The sequence below is a fragment of the Aptenodytes forsteri genome, unplaced genomic scaffold, assembly GCF_000699145.1.
Source record: "Aptenodytes forsteri isolate BGI_AS27 unplaced genomic scaffold, ASM69914v1 Scaffold8, whole genome shotgun sequence".
Lineage (NCBI taxonomy): Eukaryota > Metazoa > Chordata > Aves > Sphenisciformes > Spheniscidae > Aptenodytes > Aptenodytes forsteri.
In genome coordinates, this window is record NW_008796218.1 from 5,083,997 (window position 1) to 5,103,546 (window position 19,550).

Genomic DNA, 19,550 nt, shown 5'->3' on the forward strand with positions numbered 1-19,550 from the left:
AGATTAAAAGATTGTCATGGTATTTCCAAAGTAACCAATCTTACGCAGCCATGGCTTGCTTTTCAAATCAATTTTGCATATTTAATTAATCATTTTATTTATTATCATCTTAAAACTAAAGCTGTTTTTGACATAGTCATATTGTACTTCAGTAGCTAAATCGTTAAACTCGATTGTTGAATGATGCCATCTGCTGTTCTAGGCATGAAATTGCACTCCAAAATTCCAATTACATATCTCCTTTAGTAAACAAAAATGCAATATGCAATTAAAAATAACTGTATACATGTACTTTAAAGTGAAAATAGTTTATGTAAAACTAATTATTTCATTTCAGTATGGGAAAACAGTATTTACCAAACCAGATTTAATCTTGTTTAATCAGATTTCAAACAAAAGTCAAATATAGAAAAAAAACTTGATCTCTCATCATTTGTTTAAATATACAAATATAAAAAAATGTGTTAAAGAATAAACAAAGATTTATTCTTCTGAAGTCTGATGCTGACACGTTAGTCAACTTTAAAAAATATTTGGGTTGACAACTGGGATAGATTGAACTTTTCACTATTTGTACACTGTTTAGCTATCATAGCTTACATATATACTTTTAAAGCACATAAAAATGCTGCAACAGTATTTAGTGTGGGAAGACTATATATAAAGCAAGGTCAGTTCATCTTGAACTAGTGTGTGAATGAGAAACCAAATCAAGAATTTGCATGCAAATAAAAGAGCAGCTCTCAAGAGTTGCTTTTGAACACTGTCTGGATGGAGAGAAAAAAATTCTGGAACATTAAATGAAATTTTGTAGCAATATTAATTTATTGTATCACTATGTAATATCTTTCTCAACTCAGCTAGAATTCAGTTGAAAGCAGTCATTGTACGTAAAAAAATATTTTCATTTTTTATAAGCTTTCCTCCTAGTGAACAGTTTGCTATTTCACTCTCCCTTTTTACTGTTAGCCTGCTCCTCCTTGCTTTTCTTCTAACATTCAGTGGGTCCTTCATTGGGCTGAATCAGTTCCCGAAGGCAGGAAAAACTGTATTTTTCCTGACAAATCAAGGGGCTGACTCAAGAGCCACAGCCAATGGCACAAAGTGCTCTAGGAATGCAGGAGTGCCTCTTTTGGAAGCAGGAACAGCTATGTCAGTTCAGCTATTTCATCTAACCTTGTCTGTAAGGTAAGCACCCATGGGGGATTTTGAGATGATTATGTGTTAGAAGTTAAAGGGAACCTGAAAAGAACAGTCAGTGGAAGATGCAAGGAGACAGGGACAGTGCAAGTGTTGGCAAGAACTCTGAAGGGCATGACACAAACCACAAAAAAAGCAAACACATATTCTAGGGCTGTATGGAGGCAGACAGGAGCACGGCAGGGGAACATGACTAACTAGAAGTGCTAGTCATCAGGGTCAAGAGATAATTTGAAAGTGACAGAGTATGAGCGAGGGTGTTTTTGGTATTGCTGCTTTCAATCGGGTGATCTTGAGTAGGTTCTTTGGTCAGTAGGAGCTGTAAGGAAACCCTCTCTAAACACACTGCGTCTGCACCAGAAGTGCTGAGCCTCAAACTGAAGTCCCATGGTTTGTAGTTTAAAGCAATTCTCTGGTCTGTGGTTATTTCCAGTGGATATAACTGGGGAGATTCTTTCAAACACTGATAACTACATCAGCATGAAAATACAATCTCCAAACTACTACTACTGCTACTACTAGTATCTTCAATTATATTTTATACACAAATCACAATTAAGTTTTACTATGTAAAAACTTGACGAGCATATTTTATTCAAGGGGAAAAAGCCACTGACAAGGGCCAAATTATTTAAATGGTTCACTTTAAAATTAAATATAATGTTGATAAATAAATTCTTGGACGCGTGTATATAAACTTTCATTCACTACTAGTAATTATCAGTTATCAGCATAACTCATATTTTCTTTAAAAAAACCGCATCTATTATACTTTCCTTATGACCTATGTAAAACCATTAAAGTCTTAACATATACTAAGTATTTAAAAAAAAAAGGCAAAACAACACACATTTTTAAAGGTTTAAGCTGCAACACAATTTCAAACATGTGTTGTACTTCTCTTACAAGAAATTGAGCAAAACAATACACATTTACATCAAACTAAATGTGTGAAGTTTCACGCATATATAACATTAAGCAAAAAGAAAAAAATGTACATTTATTTTAATCCTAATTCAAAATGTAATCTGAATTCTGGAAATAAAAGCTTTATTTGCACCATATTGACTAACAAGTAGAGAAGAGATTACTTTCTTAATCTACCTTACTGCTTGCTTGATGACCGTAGGAATAATAAATGTTGTAATAGACACAACAGTGGCTACCAAGTGCAAGAAAGTTATATCATATTTTTAATTAGAAAACAAATTTTGGGGTATATGGAAGCTGAAAAGTGATACATATCTTAAGTAAAAAGGAGAAGGAGGAAGTCAGTAAAGGTTTAGAGGTTAAACTAGTTTGTTTTGCAGTCGTATGTGTTGGACTTTTTTTTTTTCTTCATTTCCTACTAAAACTGATATGCAGGCCTACTTACTATGACAGAGCATGCCATTCAGCCTCACAATTACCTGATTTCTACTTGAGATCAGAGTTATGAAGTGTAGTATATAATTAACTTGAAACATTTTCCATGGCAAAATTTGGAGACTTAATTCACAAGATTTTACATTAAATACTTCCTCTGCCAAGTTCCAACATCAGACATGTGAATATTTTAGAAAGGCTACATTTATTATTGCCCTTCAAATGTGGTTAAGTGCTTACCCTGATGTGTTATATTCCTGATGAGATCTCTTGCTGTTACTCCGTTCCCATCTAGAAGATGTTGATTCTATAGGTGGAATGCCAGAAACTCCTGAAGTTCGTCTCAGCTGTGGTGTTGGCAGGCTATTCCTGCTATTTAACCCCTGTTGAGTAACGTAACCATGGTTAAAATCTATGTAATTAAAAACAGACATTAAAATTTTATTTATTGTTTGTGAAGACTCTTTATTATTAATTTTTTTATAGTGAAACAGTAAGTATGGTATCTTACATTCACTTTCATTGCTCAAGAAAAATCAAAAAGATGCAATCAAATTATTTTTCTTACTAGGAATAATTATTTCTCATATCTCTTTTTTTCTTTCCCCAAATTAAGATATGTAAAGATACTTGTACTCTGAAATCCATGTGGTCCACCAATTACTCTTCAGAGCTTTTAAAAATGGAGATCTTCTAGAGAGAGTTCCTGTAGGATTACGGATTCTTTTTCTACACATCCCAATCATATGTCTACCCAGTCAGCTCTCTAGCTCTCAGGATAGCCTGAGATTTCGATAACTCAGATGCTAAATATTGACAGTGCGAGTATTGTGAAACTTGTGGAAAGGGTGATGCACAATACACAGGGTCAGTTCTGGTCCATCAAGGCTCCCTCTCTGCTCATACCAGTCCCACAGGACCCAGGAAGCTTCCTCCCAGGCACCTCACCACTCCCAGCCTGGAAGCTGTGTTAGTTTAGGCACACTGCAGCCCAAACACTGGGAATCACCACTGTACTTGAACACAAAGCCCTCTGCAAAGCACGGCAATGGCACTCAAACAGTCCTGTATGGAAATAACTCAGGTCTTATTAGCTCTGCCTTACTGAAATACCCCCAGAAAAGTATATCCATGTTTAAATAGCAATAAGTAGAACCTAACTAACAGAAAGGATAGGATCACTGAACTGAAACCGCAAAGCCAGCTCTGGCATATCTGCATCCATTGCACAGATAACCTATGCATTGTACATTAAACAAATAATAATAATAATAAAAAATATATCTCTGTGACTGCATTCAGTCCACAATCCACTTGTTAACTCATCCCTAGATTTGGCCATTCAAGGGAGCAGGGCGGGGAGGCGATTCTTCCGCATAATACAGATGTGGGTAATCAGACCTTGCAAAGTAAAAAGGATGCCAGGAAAAAAATGTTTAAAACAAAAAATCCAAAGCAATATTTGCAGTATTGAGTAAGGTCTGCAGGGTCACGTGTGAGGACAGGTGACCCTTGGATACTATCACTTCAAAAGTCTGGCAGAAATAATGACTTTGCAATTTTAAGCTTCATCAGGTGGTCAAAGATCATACTTAACTCACAAAGCTATTACATATTTCAAAAAAATGAAAAGTGTTGTCAGAAAAGAGTACAGCCTCTTACCCTGAAAAATCAGACTGCTTTGAGTCCTTGATATGGGATGTACCTCGACTCTGTTTGCTTTGCTGCAAAGCTGTAGTCACAGCCAGAAAGGTGGAATTGGACAGGCAGAATAAGACCACCATATCGCCCACAGAAACATGCAGCAGTCCTTAACCAGACCTACCAGAAAGAGAACCAGAGGAGCGTATTCTGTGTGCTATCGTACAGTGGTAGTGGTCTCAGGCTAGAGTGGACTTCTCTGTTAGTGGACCACATCAATCTAACCTGAGTGCTCTCTACAACATGGGGAGCACAGCTGAAAATCCCCAACATTGGAGGAGAAAGGTCCACTCTCCAAAACAAGTGCACAATATGGAAAGAAGGCCCCAGCACCTGCGCTTACTTTTTCTTCTTCCTGGCTACTGTAAGAACAAGGGAACACTGGGGATATGACAAATCTCCAGAACTTTCCCCTATTAGATAAAGAAGCAGAGAATAAAGAAAACATGGGTAGCAAAGGACTAAGGAACTCCAGATCACTCTATGCTAGCAAAGTCACTGGTAATCACTATACAAATGGGAAAAGTTGCTCTAGAAACACAATTTAGACCATGCCAGAAATCAAAGTTATTATGAAAAGACTTTCAGTTACCAGCAATAACAAGGCCAGGAGACAAGGGACGTGGATACTCAAGTGCTTGCCCAGACAACTTTTACTTGCCTGAAGTGTGAAAACTAAAAATCATGACTGTTGATCACACCAGAAATCCACCGATCTGGCAAGCAGTCTACTGTCATACGCTAGGAAATCTGGGGACAGTCCTGTCATGATGGAAGTGAAAAGTCTTTCCATTGCAGAGCAGCCCCGAGATGTTTTTTGACTAAGATTTTCTTTTTCTTTTTCAGGAATTTAAAGAGACTGATCAGTGAATAGCACCAACTGGGCAGTTTACACTTTCCAAGTTGTTGACTACCAAGAAACTCAAAGTGAAGAGTTAGTATTAGATAACCAGTTATTGCTAGCCCAAGGTCTGAAGCCCAGTTTCTGTTTCTTTCTTTTCCTTGTTTTTTCTTTTTTTTTCCACCAAAGAGAACAGGCAGTTCCTCATCAGAAGTGAAAGAAAATTATAACTGAACGCACTTTGGAAGCCAGTCAGGGAAGAGAAATAAAGATGTACGTAATCCTCAAGCAAAGAAACAACTTGTTTGAAATACGGAGGAGACCTTTTATATTCCAAATCAGGGAAAGAGAGAATGGGAACCTTTCAATATAGTCTGAAAGGTCCCATTTTGAAGAAATACTTTCTTATGATTTTCTTTGGTGTGTCATAATCTGGAGTTTGCACTGACTTACCTGGTTTTTGAAAGAGAGAGAAATCTTTTTCTTTCTTACAGTAACATACATAGGGGCAGATCTTTCGGCTTACCCCTAAACATATACCAAAGTCAAACATTCATTGAATGATAGTGACAAGCACTATTTAATCCACCAGGTAAATTAATATACAGAAAAACCCCCAAACTTAAAGGAAGAGTTACTTTTAGGAAGGAGGAAAAGAGAATAGCTGTGAAAAAACATAATCTTTCAATCTCACTTTATAACCAATCTTCAGCAATGAGTATTTTTCATTTCAAACAATTTGACTAGCTATATAGAAATTTTAAAAAATTGTAAGCTACATTTTCACATTCACATACATTGTATTTTTCACATTGGTATACCAATCCTTAGTAGTTTTAAAAAAAATCCACAAAGAAAAACATACGGTGAATGATTATGATCCCTACCCAACTGATTTCTGCAGATAACCATGTGATACTCCAAGGAATTTCATACTGCAATGATCCTGCAGAATCTTCCACAGAGTAATCTGTGGACACTGAGCTTTTCCCCAAAAGCATTTGTCTTGACAATGGTTCCCAACAGATATTTCAGAGGCTGAATCTGGCTCAAGGCAGTTTATCTGGCTCCAAAACACTAAGCCAACAAGTTGATCAATTTGGGCCAAGCTGCCCACTGCTTGGAAATGGAAGCAGCTACAGGACAGGGACATCCCAAGACCAGCCTCCACAATAAACAGCCTCAAGCTGTCAATACCAGGCTACCCTAGAATTATTAGCTCTGGTGCACTGCAGCTGAGTTGCTATATTTGAATGTTTTTCTACCATGTTCCTTAACATGTCATACAGTAACTACATTCTTGCTTTCACTTATTTACCCTAGATAATGGAGAAGTGATAGTAGATTTACACACTGGTCCCATAACTTGATGTGCTGCACAGAAAGAAGAGATATTTTTCCTTTTACATAGCCGATTTGCTTCTGTGGTTGGCTAGTTTGATGTTCACAAAGAGTAAATTTCGTTGGAAGAAAAGGTCAATGAAAAAGCCACACTGACAGTAATTGTTAGATCAAGAATGTGGGCAAATCAAGAACAGCCTTGTTTGTGCCACATCATGAGAATATAACATCTTCATTTTATATTTGCTTTTAGTTTTTTTAATCCTGTGTTTATTTTGAGGAATCATGTGTTCAGACTGCAGACCACTGCTTTTACCTGTCTATCCATCAACCACTTGAATTTGCATTTTGGTACCTATCTACATTTCATTCAATGTGTTTTCACAGCTGCTCTCTTTCGACCTTAAATGTAGTTCACATGTACTCAGTAAAGAAGCTACTATCCGTACAGGAGCATTCTTTCCAGATGAATTTTCCATGATAATTTTTTTAAAAATTGCAACACGCATGAATGAAAATTCTAGTCATTTGACCTTGAGCAGCTTTCGATCTCCTTTTTCAGCAGGATCCTCTATTTCAGGACATGGGAAGAAACCAGGAAATGGTGTGAATGGACTAGTCTTTGGCCTGCATGTGCCTGAGAAAGCACCAATCAAACTATTAATGCTTCGAAGGGAAGGAATCACTTGTGGTGGAAGTGATGGGTCAGTCAGGAGGTCTGTTAGCATGCTCCGAGCCTCATTTAGTACTGGAAGATCAACTCCATTTCCACTGCCAGCATTCTAGAATAGATGGAAATGTTGCAAACTATTAACATGTCAAAACATTTCACAGTATTCTAAGTTTTAAATAAGCATCTTATCCATTGCAAATTTAAAAAATAAATTAAAAAAAATCAATACAATGTTATTTTTCTTTTAAAGAAAATATATACGTATAGTCATACTCAAACACCAATTTTTGCGGGTTTTTTCCCCACACAATAAAATAATATTTCAGAATTCAACATTAGCTTTCAGTTTATTTTTCCTCTATTTAAAATAAGGCCAATTTTTGGGGTTTTTTCCCCCCACAATAAAAAAATATTTCAGAATTCAACATTAGCTTTCAGTTTATTTTTCCTCTATTTAAAATAAGGATCTGGTGACAATTTTTTAATCTCAATTTTCCATTAACTTGTCTCAGAATTAAACTTAGTAATCTATCTCTTCCAATAATATCAACAGAAATTTTGGTGGCCAAACTGTTATAAGCCCCTTATAAAGGTGCAATTTCCACAGTCTCATTACTTTTATTAACCCTGATTCTACTGAAACAAATCCTAACAATTCTGTCAAAAAAGTGACTAGTTTTTATTTGGCATAATTCTCTGAACAGGAACAGCAATAGCTGATTAGATGCCACTGCTGATACGAGAGAGGGGGAAAAACAAGCAATCAAGAAAAAAGGTGAGAACCTGGTAGACCTGAGTTTGGTGACATTGCTGGGGAATCACTCCCTAACCTTATGCTAATGGACATTTCAAAAAAACCCACTCCCATCTTAGTTAGGTTTGAGACTGTTCTCATATACACCACAGAAAGTAGATCCCTCTCAACTTGGTCAGAACTGCTAAATATCAAGCCTCTGCTACATAGACCTAGAATGTACTAGGACAACTTAGCTAAATAAAACATCAACAGAAAAATTGAAATCTGACAGTTTACAGTGAACTCTGTACTCAATCACATTTCACAAAAGAACAATTAGATTTATAATACACTGACCTGGTAATAGGGTTTGTACCACTGCTTCAAATCCCAGTCCCAAAGTATCATCTGTAAAGAAAAAAAAAGAAAAAAAAAGAAAAAAGAAGAGTAATAGGTGATATGCTAATTCCGAAAAACAACAATGGAATAAATCTCGATTATGTGATATAATATAAAATGCTTCTCCCTTCATGTTTTCATATGTAACTTAGGCCATTTTCTCAGTTAATGCTACTCCAGTGAAAGTCCTAAAGAAGAGTTCGAAGAAATTGCATGCAACAGAGATATCTTGATGACAGAATAATTATATGGCCTTATTTCAATATTTCTGGATTGTTTACAAATCATTTAACATGTACACCAAATTAGGTGGTGACAGTGTTTTCCTGCTTCTATTCACCTCAACTTATAAAAGCAAACCTATCCTAAAACTTCCAATATATTTTGTAATTGTTTTTCTTTCCAGAACCAAACAGTAGCAATTTTGTAAATACAGTGCAGAAAGCACTACACTAACATTTACTTTTTAAAAAGGCAAAAAACTCCCCAATATCTCAGGTTAAAAATCGGTAATTTTAAAAGCATTTTCTTGCAGGAGGTTTTGTTAGGTTTTACTTGAATATGGTTACAAATCTACATGTTCGAATAACTTCACCAAACCCACCAAACCCACAAAAGAACGTCAGCAACACCATCTGAAGATGCTATCAGCTTCAAGTACGTCAACAGCACTCACTTAATTTTTCTTCAATACTGACAGAAAATAAAAACAACATACAAGAAATGAAATTCAGATGTCTGTTTTGTTTCAAAAGTGTTCAGTCCTCATGACTTCTTGACAGGTTCTAATTATTCTCTGATAAATTAATTCATTTGCACAACATGCATTCACAAATTAAACAAATATAAAGACAACCCTTTATTTTCCTCTTTTCCGTAGCTACAGAGCACAAATGAAGTGCCAATAGCCCACTTGGTAGTTCATATTCTGCAGTCCTGTATGTTCTTCTGCTTATTTTTATAGGCGAGAACTATTTTTGGTTTTGTTCCTGTAAGACTAACAGCTCTTTCATGGAGAAAACACAATGTTCCAGGCTGGCACTTGTCCAGCAGAAGGTGCAGAAAGTGTCGATAAAGAAACACAGACTGACATGTCAGCAGTACCCAGGAAAGAACAGCACTTAAAGGCCCTTTTTCTCTTGTTATCTTCATTGAGATACCATTAAACCATGTTTAAAGCTAATAAATCATGACATCCACTTGCTATGAAAAGTGATCTATCATTAAGCATGTGCTTAAACTGGAAGTAAGTTACGCTACATTAGAAAGTCATACTGTGTAAAGCAAGCAGATCTAAATCAAGAATTAAGAATTCGAGTTTTTTGGGTTTTTGATTAATCTAGCTACCATCTCCTCATTTTTTTATTTTTTTTTTTTTAAACTAGTCATATGAGATGACTGATAGCCTGCCAGTGACAAGCATTAAGATAATGACCAACGTTATCTGGCCATACCCATTTTGCGTGATGCATTTGGTTTTAGCATGATCATTGGAAAGATGAAGGGGTTTTTCTTCCATAACAAACTAGAATGAGTTGTCCGTCTGGGTAGGTTGGGTTTTTTTGGTTTTCTTCATTCTCATGTTTCTCTTTCCAGATTGACATTTATTTACTGTATCAAAAATAGGTAAATCTTTTGGTTTCATTCTATCCTCCTAAGCTCAGACACAGAGCCTGCATTAACCTGCTTCATTGACTTTTGACTCAACCAGCAACAAAGATCAGATGTCCACATGAGTTTTGTTAGTTGTATTAGCAACCTTTGATACTAATGGTCCACAAAGTTGCGTCAGCTTGCTTGCAATCTTGTAACCTCCATTAGGGGACACAAAAGAGGCTTCCCTTCCCCCAGCTCTTCTAATATTTTATTTTTCTTTTAAATATGTAGTATGTTAGCTAATTTTATTTATTTGTCATAAATGAGATCTTAATAAAATACCTATGCTCTTGCTAACTCCAGAACATTTCTGTACCAAACCTTTAACTGCAACTACTTTTACTGATGCAACCTCCTTTATTCATCCTTTAAGCCATTGGGAGCTTCTGTGTACGTGTATGTACACACGTGCATGCTCACATAAGCTATACTGTTATAATTTTGGGGGTCAATCTGTACGACTAAAAAAGTTCAAAACCTTCCTTCTGGCTTTTGCCCTGCCATAGTAAAGAAATAGGCTCAAAGTTGCAGAGGCAGAAAATATTCAATGGAAACTGTTACTGCTATATCTTGTGTCCCATACTCACCCAGTATACACAGGTAAAATAATGTGCACAGCTCATGCAAAATCTACTTCCAATGCAAATAATGGTTTGATATTTTAAATGGCAGGGCACCATTTTATGTGCAATTTTATTTAAATGAAAAGTTTCACAGCTTGGACTGATGATTGAAAATTTTCTGTTGTCATTTCAACCAGAAGATTTAAGCTTCTCCACTGATAGCAATTTTACAGCAAAGAAACTACAACAGTTTTGAAATAAACAGAACTTAAGTTTACCTGTATGTTGCCAACAGATTATTTTTTTTTAATTCACTATACATCACCATCAATTAGAAGTTCTATCTCCTGAGAGAAAACAGATGTAGTATACTAAAACAGCTAGCAGGCTACCACAGTCTATATTAGCTGTAAAATTTTCAATGTGTGGCACATGGAACGAGCCCTGAAGTAATTAAAATGAGCCGATGAAAATTTTAGGCACAAAGTAGCAATCTCTTCTACTAAGCACAATGGAAAAAATGCAGATCACTATACAATGAATATTTTTCCATGGTAAATACAACTTGGTACATCTCTATACTAATCAAATCCTTACAGGTTAATAATGAAAGGGGCGGTTATTACCTTTTCTTAGATGCTTACAACACACCACAAGATGGCACTCAAATCCAGAAAGCCTCCCCCACAAACACAATTTCGGGAGAAAGGAACAGAAACCAGCAGCATATTCCTTTAACAGACCTTCTGCAGAATTGAAATGGTTTGAGGGACAAGGGGGGTGACAGTTTTAAAGGTTAACAGCTGATAAATTCTGCTTCTTTACAAAAACTTCTCTGTTTAAAGAAGAATTTACTCCTTGCCATTCTACTCAGAAACTAACTGTAAGGAAACCGTACTTTGTTTCTCACTACCTACCAGACTTGGTTTAATTAGCCTAACTCCATGCCTTGCAAGTTAATTCTGGAATACTAAAAAAGCAGCATTTTTGGCATTATTTTTGTTGAGAGTTTGGCAGTCAAAGCTTTAATTAATTACTGTGGATCATCAACATAAGTTACAAAGTATTCCCAGAGTTGCATTAATCTTACAACAGGCGTAAAAAGGATACAGTTTATTTTGACTTAATGTGAACAGACCAACAGACCTTAAAATAGGTCTTAGGCAGAGCCTCAGCAATTTTTGATTTTGCAACCGTAAGACTTGTTGCAGAAAGATCTGTACTCTGTAATACTAAGATTTTGTAATCCATTGCACATAACATTCTTCCTCACCTCCTCCAACAAGAAACACCTGACCTAGGAGGGACATGAGTCATAAAAGTTCCAAGCTACAACTCAAACCTCTGCTTAGCAACTCACACACTTTGGCTTTTGAGCATCCATTGTCAGTGCCAACATCACAGCAATCACACATCTGGGAGCTCCTCTGAAAATAAAACTGCAGTGGACTCTGATATTGCAGATGAACTTCTGAAAGGCGAGAAGTGTATAGCCCTCAGAGTCTCCCAGTCCATCCAAAGAGCAATGATCACACTTTCCTGGTTTTATATAATTGCCTGTCAAGCTGATCAGGGTTTTGAAGGACAGTTAATAAAAACCAAAACAAAAACCCATGCATAACACAGTACTATGCCTTGTTCTTCAACAGTCAGGAACTGTATTATGTTTAACTATAATAACTGAATCTATTTAGCCTATGAAATAAATTTCAACACAGTTAAGAAGAAGACAAGCCAACTTACAAAAACCCTTTAAGTACAGGTGACCTTTTCCAATTTTGGTCACCGTTTTAGCCAGTGATGGGCTTAGGTGAAACTAAAACATGTCACTCAAAACAGGCTAAGAGTATCAACAGAAGGAATTTACATCACTGGAAATACATTTTTTTTTTAAAGTCTAAAAAAGCTGTTAAAGCTCAACAAATTCTCCACAGAGTTGCTGTTCTGAAGACTGAACACTATATTCAGTTCCATGGATGTTTAGTCAAATCTAAGGAGATTTTAAATACATACCACTTACTGGAAACATGCAGGAAAATTGACAGTAGGCATCAGATATTACCCTTTGTTTATATTTTCTCAAACAATGAAAACAGTATTTCCATATACTCAGAGGAACTGCCATGCAATTTGAACACAAGAATTTTAGAATCAACTTATCTGACACTATTTGTAATCCATCTATTCACTGGGCAGGGGGGGGGCGGAAAGAGGCAAAGGCCCTGATTGTTGAACATCAACCCAAGAATTACCAAAACTTAAGGATGGCACTTTTGCAAAGCACACATTGTTAGCAACATCAGAAACATTTGTTAAAAAAGTGCACAAGGTAACAGTAATAAAGGCCTTCCCTAATACAGCTTATAGTTCAAACAGCAACAGGAATAAGCAATATTAATTTTTACAAAGAAAAAGGAAAAAGTGCTCCTCTGAGAAACTTATAATCTAAATAAACTAAAAACAGATGAGAAATGGGAGAAGATAGTCAATGAAAACTGGCAGAGCTTCAGGGTTTTTTGTTTTGTTTTTAATCATTTTTCTATATGAGAAGTTATCTTTCCTATCATGGCGCAGCCAGTGTTTCCAGGGCCTGTAACAGATGTGTCTTTCAGAAGCAAGTTGATGCCATGGAGGGTGGAGTTCTTTTGGATCTTCTTCGCATGAGTGCCACAGCTTCGTTTGGCTAAAGTTATGTTTGAGGAGTATTTTAAACTTCTAAAGGTTTAAGCACAATAAAAGCCTATGGGTTTTACTTTTCTCAAGTTATAAACCACTAAAATTACTATAAAAGTACACTAAGCATTTTTAAACAATTTTTTTTAAACTGTAATGTTCAACTCAAATTATATTTGGCTAGATAACTGTAATGATATTTTCAGAATAATCTAACTTATAAAATACAAAATCATATCATCTTAGCTACTTGAGAATTATTTGTGTTTGTGCAAAGTTATACTAAGGACAATATTCATACTTATGCAGAGATTTAAAATACACGGCTACAAAAAATGTTTCAGAGCTTAGAAATCTAAAAATCAATTTTAAAACTAGAATAAAACTAATACATATGCTCCATACCCTAAGCTGAAATGTGCACACCACTTAAGGCCATACACAATGTTAAGATTTGCAACATTGATGTTTGATTGCCTAAACTAGGTAAGCGGGAAGTTTTAGTTTCAATGACGATACTATTTGGGAGATTCAGCGTGTGCTTTAATGCTTGGTTAAGAAAAGAAAACTGTCCTATTTGACACCACCCATTCACATTCCATGCTCCAAAATTTTAATGGAGAAAAAATTAGTACAAAAATGAGTTTCTACTTCTGACTCTTTCATTGATCAAATATAAGAGATTCCTAGTTGCTAGTAGCATCTGTTTGACACCATTAGGCATTAGCTCCGTAAATAAGTATTTCCATAGCAACCAAGCATAGAATTAACTAAACAATGAAACCAACACCATAGCAACTTGATTCAGAAATCAACTCTGTAAAAAATCACCTCATTCAAAAGCAAAATTCTACAACCAGATGAGAAACTAATTTATTGTAAAATATGAAAAAGGTTACAGTACATATAATTTCTTTTCATGACTGCCTTTCAAACAAGACTGATGCTAGATTCATTGCTCTTATTTCTAAATTAGTCTTTTGTAACAGCTTACAATCAATTAGCTTTTTAAACCCATGTAATTTAATGACACAAAAACAAACACAGCAGTATACAACCTAGAAGCCTTGGTTTATTATTTTATTAGGATTTTTTCCCTCCCTGTGTAGAAAAGGTTTATTTATTTTTTTCCCTCCCTGTGTAGAAAAGGTAGATTTTGAAAAACAGTATGTTATTAAGTAGTTAAGTTATATTCAGTATGAGACTAAAGGTGATGCAACCAAAGAATGACTCTGTCAAAGTAGAGGTAGCATTATTTAGATAACACAGACAACGTTGGGTTGTGAAATCTTGCAGGCCAAAACAATAGCCACTTGAGTAGATTATTGTAATCAAGACAAAATACAGCACTTGGAAAAGCATTCAATATGATACTTAAGGCATTTAGAGTCACGATGATATTTCTCCACCCACTAAGCCTTCCCATGAAAATAAAGGGGACAGGAAAAAACTAGGATATTTTTGGAATCCTAATACTTATCACTTCCTGACTCTATACAATTTATTTATCCAAGGCTGTAAAATGGCTAATAGGTTGTGAAGTCTGCAAATAGCCACAATCTTTGAAGAGAAACTGAGTGTGCTTTCATGGTTCTGAGGTTTGGATACATGTACTGAAAGAAACAGTCATATCCCCTATCCTAGACTCTGTCATTGACTCTATTGAACTTTCATAAAAGGCATTATCTTCACCTTTTTAAGAAGCGTAAAATCTTCCTTCAATGGAAAGAGACTTGCTTCTACTTAATTGCTTTAGTAAATACTATTCTATACCTTAAATAGCACCTGCAACATATTTGGCTGGACACGTAAGAACAACACTGGAACGTACAGGTGTCTGGCCACCATAATGTTTTCACCAGACTCCACAGTATTCTGATCTTTCCTGCAAATACAAATCTTCAACAAGAGCTGCACCTAAGGAAACTTTAACAAGTCACTTTAGAGTCTTCATGTGTTTAGTTACTGTTTTCAGTAACTTTGTCCTCAGCACAGATACAAAAACAGAGCAAAAATGCTCCACTGTTATGCTAAAGTTTCAAACAAGCCTTCAGCAGGCTTATTCTTAAAGTTCATATTACTCCCTGCAAGAGGAAAAATATTTTTTTGTTTGCTTTGGTTTTTGTTTCTTTTTTACGCATTTCATTTGTTTGTTTTTAAAAAGACATGCTACTTCTGCTTTTGTAACCAGGAATATCAGCAGGTCAGCTTCTACTTTGCCTGCTGTAAAAAGTTTTCAGTTTTCTTATTGCTTGTTATGTTTGCTCTGATCTTCCTTTTAATATTTTTTAAGATCTTCAAATGTTTCAAAAAGATTCTTAAAGGTGTTTTGCCTATCAAGGGAAAGGAGGTCTTTTTTTTTTCTTCTTATGTAGGTAATGAAAAAAAACAGCTAAAACCACACTTAGGTCATTTCCTGTTCCTTCTAGGTTTTGTCAGACTTGCACGTCAGAGTAAAGGCCAACCAGTAATTTATGGCAACTGGGGGAGGGAGGGCAGAGGAAAAAACCCTGCTATGTGCAGATCCTTTAATTGCCCATTATAAGGATTTTCCTTTAGAGCATGTGGTTCTAATCACCATCAAAGAAAAGAAATAGTGCTAGGTGGATTACTGCTCTGATCCGGTACAGTTGTTCGGTGTTCTGGCATTCTGCACTTCTTTTACTGTCATCCAAAACCTAAAAACATTTTATAAAGTTGTGCTTATTTTACAAAAAGCAAATTGCTCAAAAAACATCCTTTTCACATTTACCTATTGGCACTATTTTACAATCATACATAGTAAAAGCCTTTACTGCTGTGTTGACACACTGTTAATGTATCGTGTTGGAACAGACGGAGAGAGCAACCTTAAATTTTATCTTTCTGCAATAAAAGGATGTGCACAAATCTTATGCTGAGGCATTTTACTGTATGCTGATATGTTCTCAATGCAGTAAATAAAAACACTTACTAGAGATGAACCAATTTCCCCCTCTATCGACTTAAATTTTTTAATCAAGTGGGTTTTTTCCACCTATTACACTAGAGATACAAGAATGAATCTCAGATCTTTTTCTTTTCAGCAAACAAAGAGAAACTATTTCATATGACCACAAGGTGGTTTTTTTTTTCAGCACTGAGCTGAAGAAAAGGAGGTACTGAATTTTTCAAAGATTTTTATCACAACTTTCTCTTTAAAATCTCATCAAAATACTTACATTTCTCCTCTCTCCCCAAGTCCCCTCTAAAACAAGCAGCATAAAATTAAGCTGTACAACTCTCTCTAGCCAAAAATTAACATGAATGTGAGAACAGTTCACATCAAACGAATTAGACCAAATGATCATCTAGTCCAGTATCTTGCCACTGACAACAGCAGCCACCTCAAGATAAGAATATTCTTAAGTAGGGAGTGCTTATTCTCAGAATGTTTTCAGCCCCAGCAACACAGCTCAAGGAGCCATATGTTGTATGCCTCTGTATATTACAAAGGTCAATAGATTTTTCACCTTTGCATTTCTCTGATCATCTTTTCAGAATCCACCTAAACTTCTGACAGATCCAATATCATACACAAAGGCATTTCACAAGTTAAATACAGATTATGCAAAGTTCCCTTTCATTCTGAATCTGTCAACGCCAAATTCGTACAGTGAGGAAGCAAACAATCAGCAATGCTTTCATGCAGTCTACCCACTGAACGATTTGTTTTTGCAAAAGCTTATAGTTGCTCTCCAGCTAACTTCAGGCACAAGACAATTTTTTTCAGACTGAGGCTGTATTTTCAAATCCCCCAGGCTAGTTCATTCAGAGGCACAGCACCTTCTGAGTAACAAAACCTCTGATTCTCTAAACACTGCCACTTTTTTATTTGATTGCATTAATTGTTGTCTTAAGGATTTTTATTTACAAAATTGCCACAAGGTACAACCTTTACACAAATCAGCGTTCAATAACTTGATGATGACCCAAAAAGAAACATTACAGGGACTGAAGTTAGGGAAGTAAGCTGAAAGAAATGGTCAAGAAGCCAAAGAAGATATTATGTCATAAAGGAAAGCAAATATTGCTGCAGTGCTGTGGTTGGAAGTCATACATGGGGATTGAACTAACTAAATTCTCAGTTGTTCAAGCTAAAGAATTAAAAACAATAATTTAAAAACAGATGATAGTATAATTATGAGTCTGATTATAAGAGCAATTGTGTTAGCAAAAGTTAAATCAGTATTAAAAAAAATCTTAATGGACAAGTTTCTGGTTGAAGTGCCAGGAAATAAAAGACGAGATCTCTTGGGGGGAAAAAAAAAATATCAAAACACAGAAGAATGTAATACAGATTGCTGTCAGAAACAGAGAAGAACAAGGGAATGCAAACTGCTGCATTCTACAGAAAGTGCCAATTTACTTTTCTCTAATGTATCCATGTTAAGTAGTACTTTAGTTGGCAGCTTCATAAGCAGCTGAGAAAAAACTCAAACGGCAGCAGATGTGAAAGAATGTAGAAATTTTTTTTCCATGTAGTAACGCTGTGATGGTGTTCTAAATGAAAAAGAAAGAACAACGATGCTTTCCTACTTGTAACATTCGATGATGACTAGATTAAATAAAACTACTTGGGGAGATCCACTTTGTCCCCCAAATGGCGAGTCTTGCATAGATAGCTGTTTTATGTTATGCTTATCTTGCATGTGCGAAGTGAACAAAGGAATCACCACTAGCAGTATGGGGAGGGTCACATACACCGTTCCACCTTGCCTCGTGATAAACTCATCTGTCTAGGAAGAGAGTACGCAGTCAGACACCTCTGGTAGTTGTTACCAGTTACTAACCTTGTTGTGAAAAAGTTCTCTATGAACGATCGAGGGATGAACAAGCTCAGATTTCAGTTGAAAGAAGAAAAAAGAATCCGCAACACCCTAAAACTCCAGAAGTCATTGTGAAATGCTATGTGTTTTTTATAACCTTTAATAGCACATCCTCCTGAAATTGATTCACTTTATGTAGACATAAGCTGAATTTCACACTCTACTAATATGGTAACTAAAGGTACACTTCCAGGAAAGAAAAAAATCATCTTTGTCCCACAGTCAGCATCTCCAAAACTACAGGTTCTTTTCTTCATTGGCCTTTTCATAAATTATGTTCCATTCTGCTGTTCAAACTATCACAGGACTCTCCCACACTTGAAGATATAACTGTATAACCTACTGTACACAAAGGTAATGGAAAATTATATCCAAAAGCCTGTTTTCACTCCAGTGTTTTGACTTACTTTCTAAGCCACTTTGCTACCCTGTTCATAAAGCACAAGTTACAGTTATGTACAACATTCTTATTGCAAAGGTTTCTGAATACAGGCGTATGAAATTCTAGCACAAAAAAGAATTGTGAAAAATAGTAAAGTTGACTTGTTCCTTATTCTAAGTAACCTACTGACTTTTGTTTCTGTAATAGGCTTTCCTACGATTTTGATGAGTGAAATTGATCTCCCCCCCTAAAAAAAAATCAAACCTTGGGATATATCTGGTTGAGTTGATCTTAAAAATAACCAGACTTAACACAATTATTTTTTTTCCTTTCATTTTGGTAGCATGACTCAGATGGAGAAACTAATATGAAAGAAGGAGGTCAAGACGGGTCAAGTGTCTTCCAGTGATTGTAAGAAAATAAGAATAGCTCACCAGTCTTTTCTATACAAGCAGAAAAGTATTGGGATGTTCTTTTAAACTGCAAGACATTTTTTGCAAAATCGTCACAATAGTAAAAATTACATAAATGCCTACAGAGAACAATACTGGCAGTGAGAATATAATTTGCCATTTGGGACAAGTATTATTTACAATAAAGTTGCAGTGTAGCATGCCCAATAAATCCATCAAATATTATAAATGCATGCAAAGTAACTTTTCCTTGGGGAACACCACTAATTTTTTCATTTCTCAGCCTTTTTCTAATAGCCTTTAATGTGTTTGCTATGAAGTCTCTTTCAGACTATGTTTTCAAAATAGCTATTAATGAGATGACCCTAACAAAAACAAGTCAACGCTCATCTGTGGCTAATTCTATGTTCTTATCAACAAATTCAACTCTCGACTAGCATCTCCTAGAACCTGCATATGTTTTGATTATTTTTTTTAAAGCAGAAAAAGGGGAAAATACTGAGAATTGAAAACTAACACTAGCCATAGAAAAACTATGGGATGCCAAGATTCCCAGCAATATTTGACTAGAAAAATACTGTCCCAATGAGGCAAGCAGAAAAGCTTTTACAACACCTATCAGACCATTGTAATTGGCTATTCCATTTAAAAAAACCCTCATAATCTTTATGAAAAAGGCAAATAGTTGTATAGTTTGTTTTTGGGTTTTTTTTTTTAAACTGAAAGCTAGACACTTTATGCTTTAAAAACAAAGGGTGTT

The 19,550-nt window shown here is 35.6% G+C and overlaps 1 protein-coding gene across 1 annotated transcript in view; it reads right to left on the minus strand.

Moving 5' to 3' along the window:
- PDE3B (phosphodiesterase 3B) overlaps positions 1-19,550 on the minus strand; it is a 109,686-nt gene that overhangs the window by 29,436 nt on the left and 60,700 nt on the right. The window contains exons 3-5 of the mRNA XM_009288896.1: positions 8,215-8,265; positions 6,982-7,230; positions 2,806-2,948 (exon numbers count right to left, since the gene is read on the minus strand). Of these exons, the coding sequence (XP_009287171.1) occupies positions 2,806-2,948; positions 6,982-7,230; positions 8,215-8,265 (443 nt within the window). The remainder of the gene's footprint in view (positions 1-2,805; positions 2,949-6,981; positions 7,231-8,214; positions 8,266-19,550) is intronic.